The 6,566-nt window shown below is 50.3% G+C and overlaps 1 protein-coding gene across 1 annotated transcript; it reads left to right on the forward strand.

Annotated features, from left to right (window-relative positions):
- Positions 1–1,286: 1,286 nt before the first annotated feature.
- LOC121465523 (chromosome alignment-maintaining phosphoprotein 1-like) lies at positions 1,287–6,566 on the forward strand. The gene is made up of 4 exons (XM_041678733.1): positions 1,287–1,522; positions 3,065–3,112; positions 4,264–4,271; positions 6,152–6,566. Exons 1-4 carry the CDS (start codon positions 1,287–1,289, stop codon positions 6,490–6,492), a joined length of 633 nt encoding a protein of 210 aa, XP_041534667.1. The 3' UTR covers positions 6,493–6,566.

A 6,566-nucleotide genomic window follows, 5' to 3' on the forward strand; every position in this document is an offset into this window, starting at 1 on the left:
AGAGACACCAGATATTTCCATACCACAAACACCGGACAGGAGCAAAGAGACCAGCTATGCCAGGATGCGGCCAGCACACAGCCTTCTGAGGTTCCCACCCCCCAAAGATGATGCCCACAAATAAGCTGGAAGCAGTCTTGGGAATCCACCACCCCAATTCTGTCAACCTGTGGTGTCCAATCTCCAATTTTTTTGTTATAAAAAAAGAGCTGGGAATGTTATGGTTGTTCATCAATTTAAAAGATGTAGCCCCCCCCCACTCGCCATCTTGGCTTCTCTGTTCCCTTTCCTGCTCCCCCCTTCTTTCTCTCTCTCTGTCCTCTTTTCTCTCTTCCTTCTCTCTCCACCATCCCTCTCTCTATCTCTCTCTCTCTCTCTCTCTCTCTCTTTCACCGCCTTATCCCCTTTTTCCTTCTCCTCCATAATTTAACTAATAAATATCCAATTCTATTCAGTACAATGTGCCTTCCATGTGCCTCCCACCTGCCGCCTGTTCACACCGCCAGGCCTGCTGGGCCCAGCCCTCCACCGTATGGCTGAGCCAACCACTTTGGTTTGTGGACCCATGCAAGCTGCCGGGAACCAAAAATCATAACACAGGTGTTTCTGAATAGCGTACTTAATTTGTGACTAAGATGGCTATAACTGAATACAGGTCTTTGTTTCCAGTATGTATCTCTGTGTAGTCCTGTCTGTCCTGGAACTTGCTCTGTAGACCAGGTTGGCCTTGAACTCACAGAGATCTGCCTGCTTCTGCCTCCTGAGTGCTGGGATTGAAGGCATGTCCCACCACTGCCCAACCACATAAACTTTTAAAAAACTAATAAACAATTCATTTATCAAATTTACTAGATGCTTACTAATGCCAAGGGGTTGTCAATGGCCAAGTGACTGAGGTCAGTGAAATAAGAAAAAGTAGAAGAAAGGATCCCAGAAGGTAGGGGCTCCTGATCTGCTCGAGGGAGCACACAAAGCAAATCATCTGGGCAAATACAGGAGCTGGGGAGGCCACACGGGCAGCCTACAAAGGGCTTGGGACAAGCAGAGCCAGCTGGCAGCCTGAGTTCCGAACTTTTTCACCCTTTCTGTCCTGTCCTGACTTTATTCCCACTGTCCCCTTTTCTGGGTGTGATTGCTGTTTACAGACAAGCTTGCTGGACTGGGCAGCAATTTAAAAACTCATCTTGCCTGGAATCCAAGGCAAGAATGTGCTTAGGGTCACCTTTCTTCTTCTACGTGCTGGGAGAAGTTAATGGCCTGTCCACGTGACCTTGAGATGGCTCTGAATGACCCCCACTCTCCTCATCTGCTCCACCCACCCCTCCCCACCCACCACACCCCCATCCTATTTCCTAGTGCTCTTTGCCCTGGTAGAGATCAGCCCATCCCTCTTCACTCCCTGGCCCTCTATTCTAGACTCTCCAGGAGCATGTGACCCAACCCAGCCCCACCCTCTCTTGTACAAATACTCCCCTGGGGAGACAGAGCCTCAGCCTTGCTGTCCCTGGCTCTGCACTCTCAGGTAAGGACCTGACTTATTTTACTAAAGGTAAATAAAACAAGAGGGTGTCTGTGAGAGTGAATGAGGTACCCGTGTGGTCTTAGTCTCTCTGGGTATGTATTTGTGTATTGGACTGCTGCCTCAGGGTCTTTGTGAGGACATCGTACTTTGGCACAAGTCAGTCCATTTCTAAAGGATTGTGTGTGTCTGTGTCAGGTGCTTGTGTATTTGTATGCATGTCTGCGTTTCTGCCCTCCCCACCCTCCAGGCTGGCCCCTGTGCCTTCACCCTGCAGGAGTTAGGACTGACTGCCAGGCAGAAGGGTCACCTGGCTTGCATTTTCAGTCCCTTCTAGAGCTGACCATTCCTGTTTTTCAGAGAGCTAGGCCTGAGTGGAAACATCCCAGGGACTGTCTTTTCACTGCCTTTAGTTCAGGTTTGGATTGAATCAAGGGTTTCCTTTACCTCCCCAAGTTCAGCCTTATGAGATCCTTCAAGCTCAACATTAGTCAGGGGTGAAAGAGTAGGGGCAACCTGGACTGGAGAGATGGCTCAGCAGTGAAGAGCACTGGCTGCTCTTCCGGAGGACCTGGGTTCAATTCCCAGCACCCACAAAGTAGGAGTCTTCCAGCCACATGTAACTCCGGTTTTTGGATATCTGGTATCCTCCCCTGTCCTCTGTGGGCACTGCATATGAACATGGTGCTCAGACTTAAGTCCAGACATAACACCCATACCCATAAAATTAAAAAAGGATCAGCAAGTGAGAAAGACTATGGTCATAAAGTGGGACTGATTTCAACCGGAAATAACAAATCAATAAGAATGAGTGGTTTGGTGGGGCTGGGGAGAGGCTCAATGGTAGAGAGCCTGCTTTCCAAGTACGAGGCTCTACATTTGATCTTCAGCTCTAGGTCTTTTGTATTAGAGGTGAGTGTGTGTGTGTGTGTGTGTGTGTGTGTGTGTCTGTCTGTCTGTCTGTCTGTCTGTCTGTAAGTGTGGACATCTGTACTAAAACGCTCATTTGCCATATGAGCTCAGAGAGCCGCGATACCTTTCATCTTCAAGTGTATTGTGTTGTGGGTGCTGGACCATTTTGGGCTTGTTAATTGTTGTTTGACTGCCAGGCCCCGAAAAATGAGGCTAAACCTCAACAGTTTCCCATGACGAGAGACTGGCAGTGGATGACAAATTGATTCAGACCCTAAACCTCCCACCCTCTCCCAATCCTCACGGGTGGAGACAATAACAGGCAGTGGGAACACTGGAAGGTTCCATTCATCTGGGAGGCAGGAACAAAGTTCTTAAGGTCTCCTGGGTCCCCAGAATCCCATACTCCATCAGGTTGTCTGCACCTCCCCACTCGGTTATAGCGACCTCTCCAAGCCTCTGCATCTATGCCAGGTGTTTATACAGAGACCTACAAAGGGTGGGGTATCATGACCAGGGTGCCTGGCAGGCACCCCCTCTTGTCTTGTGAAGGGACTATGTGTGTGCAGCCCTAGGAGGGAGAAGCAAAGCAACCAGATTACTGCCAACTAAAGCATTCTCTGTTTACCACAGGTGTTGCGTGTGTCACTTCCTGCACTCACCCCATGAAGATGGATCCAGGTAAGCAGCATGGCTGGGAGTCTAGGAGGTAGAAGAGGGAAAAGAAGAGGAAGGAGAGTGGGGAGGGCCGAGGCAAGCAGTCAGCCATATCTACTGAAAGCCAGGTGTGCTTGCATGTGTGTACAGGTGTGTGTGCAGGGTGCCAAAATGCAAACAATCTTTTGTATTGCGAAGCACACATTATAGTTGAAGAAACAAGTGTGCACGTTTTTCATCTCACTAGCTCTTCAACTTGAGGAGACAAAAAGGTGGGTTCATCTCCCAGGGTACACATGAGGCCAGGGATGTCAGGCATGATGCTCAAAGTGAGCTCATGAAAAGCACTGTCAGGTCTGGAGCTCAAAGCCAAGCAGCCCTGCCGCTGGATCCCCAGGTCTGCAGCACCAAGCTCAGCAGCCCTGCCCTGGATCCCCAGGTTTGGGGTGCACAGCCGAGAGGCACAGCTGCTGTTCCTCTCAAAAGATGCAAAGGAACTAGAACTCCCATCAAAGGTTACCTTTTGGGACACCCAGTACCACATAGGTGGCTTCTGCAGAATGAACTGTTGTGTCCACTCTGGGGATCTCCGCACCCCAGTGATGTGGAACACCTGCTGGATAGTGAGGTAGAGCCATGCTAGAGAGATTTCTAGGCAGCAGACAGTGTGAGCAAAGGCCCTGAGCTGAGAGCAGAAGGTTGTGACCAGGATGTAACAGCAGCCACCACACAGCTCTGAGGGGCTATAGTAGGATGGACAGGCATGAGTGGGGGAGACTGCCTGGGGCCCAGATGGAGACAGAGGAGGAAGAATTGGGGTTTGCAACAATAGAATGCCTCCATGATGCCTGAAATTTGACCAAGGCTAGGATAGCATACCCCTGGCAGTGTGGACAAAAGCCTCACCTCCTACCTGGCCTGATGCCACCTGGGGGACTCAGCCAGCCTTGAGCCCATAGGGACACACAAGTGAGCTTCATATTGACTTCCAATACAAATCTGTTGTTAGTGGATGGCTGAATGAAGGAATGTTTGTCAGGTGAATGGCCAGGTCTGAGGAGCCTTGTTGAATGTGGGATGTGGACACAGAGCTAGCATCAGGGAGAAGGCAAGGAGTCCCCTTCAGAAGCAAAAGACTGACCCTGTTGTTTCTTTCCCCCCTTTCTCTCCAACAGGTTACTGGGTAAGAACATTCGCTACCCTTTCTCCCCTTGCCCACACTAACACCCCCACCTTGACCCCTTCCTTCAGGTCCACCTCATTCTTAGACCAGCACTTCTGCCAGATGAAGTCAGGAAGACTCAGGCATCAGCCTGGGAAGGGTGGGGTACTGCCATAACCACCTACCCTCTGCCAACTGCAACCTTCTCCTTGGCATTCTCTCTGTTTTCCCATCTGTCTCTCTCCATTCCTTACTTCCCTCCCCTGGCCCAGCAGCTCACCCTCTCTTCTTGCTGCTTCCCAGTCTGCTCTGTGGTCCCCTGGCTGCCTGGCTCCCAAGCCCCAGTCCCACTGCAGGGCTCCTAGGACAGGCAGGCTTATCTGCTAGGGAAAGAAGGGAAGGCTGACAGCTCACTACCTTTCCCTCCCAACAGGAAGCAGCCACCAAGCTCCCTGGTGGCTGGATCTATAACCTTCCACAGAAATGGGGGTGGGGGGGTGGGGATCCGGCTGTTTCTTAGCACAGCTGGGGCAGGGAGTCCTCTAACTGGAAAGTCCCCAGTTCTGGAGACTGTCTCTCCCCACCTGTAATCCACCTCACTCGAACCCCTGAGGTGGAGGGGGGGCAGTTTAAAGCAGAGTAGGGAATCATCCTACTACCAGAATAGGGGGTATAACCCCCTCTCTACCCCTCTGGACTCCACACCCCAGTGCCCTAGCACTAACCTTCCTGGCTGGACTCCAGCTAAGAAAGGTTATACAACACTTTCCCGGGCCTCTTGGGTCTGAGAAGTGGACATTAACTTTACTTTCATTTCTTTCCGTTTGAGTCTGGCAGGTGTTCAGAGGCGTTATATAGGCACCCTGTGCACACATCTGTGTGTACATGTGTGCATGCTATGTGCCTACCACGGCAATATACCCAGACATACCTATTTTGTTGTGTTTTTGTTTTGTTTTATTTTGCTTTTTTAAAAAATGTTGGGTTTGTACTTTCTGAACAAATTCTCTGCCATTGAACTCCATACCAAGACACACCTTCAAAATTGTATTCATTCATTTATTTATTTTCATTGTTTGAGAAAGGGTCTCACCACATAGCTTTGACTGTCCTGGAGCTCCCTATGTAGACTAGGCTGGCCTTGAGCTCCCAGAGATCCACCAGTCTCTTGAGTGTCAAATTAAAGTTGTGTGCCACCACTTCTGGCCAAAAATAAAAAAATAAATTTAACACAGGGACTCATTCTGTATATGCATACAGACCCTGGCTGGGCTGAACCTCACTATATAGAGCAGGCTAGTCTCAAACTTACAGAGATCACCCTCTGCCACCTCAGAGGATTAAAGCCATGTGCCACCACATGCTACATATATATAAACTGAATACACTTCCTATCTACACACAAACACATCCTTTATTTCCTCCTCTTACCTTTGACCTGCCACATCTCTCCTCAGAGCCTGGGTTTCCCCTACCTGGTGTCCGGGGAATTCTTCTCCACCTCCCCAGCTTCACCTTTGCTGTAAATACAGCAAGCCACCACTTGTAGCAAGGCAGAACCTGCAGCCTTTCTGCTAGGACCCCTGGGCCAGGGAAGCGGTCATGAGATAATTTTGTTTCTTACAAATAAATAACTTGAGGTCCAGGGAAATAGGTCAAAACTTTGCAAAGGGAATAAATCTAAAACAACAAGACTCTTCCCTTTTGCTTGCCCAGTACTAAGAGACTTCATTGCAAAAGGGGCAGGGCCAGGAGCAATTCCCTTGTTATCCAACTCCCCACCACAACCCCTTGCAGATGCTTTGGAATCCTGAGTCCCTTGGGGAGGGAGGTAAAGAGAAGCTGACACAGCCATTGGCACTGACTTTGAAGTCTGACATTTCCCTTTTGGTTTTCCACAGGGTCATTGCCCTCCTCATGGTCCACCACCCCCTGGCCCAGGACACTGTCACCGTGGTCCTCACCATCACCATGGCCCCGGGCACCCTGGTCCTCACCATCACCATGGCCCTGGGCACCCTGGTCCTCACCATCACCATGGCCCTGGACACCCTGGTCCTCACCATCACCATGGTCCTTGGCATCCTGGTCCTCACCATCACCATTGCCCTGGGCACCCTGGTCCTCACCATCACCATGGCCCCTGGCACCCTGGTCCTCACCATCACCATGGTCCACATCACTGAGAAATGAGAAGACGAGAGAACACAAGATGAGGAGGCTACACAGAACCCCCAGCTGACCCAGCTCCCAGACTTACCCAGAATTTTCCCTTCCAAATAAATAGCCTCCTGGAGGCCATGTTTGTGCTCCTCA

The sequence above is a fragment of the Microtus oregoni genome, unplaced genomic scaffold, assembly GCF_018167655.1.
Source record: "Microtus oregoni isolate MIOR12 unplaced genomic scaffold, Mior012 000031F_ref0000149, whole genome shotgun sequence".
NCBI classification, from domain to species: Eukaryota; Metazoa; Chordata; class Mammalia; order Rodentia; family Cricetidae; genus Microtus; species Microtus oregoni.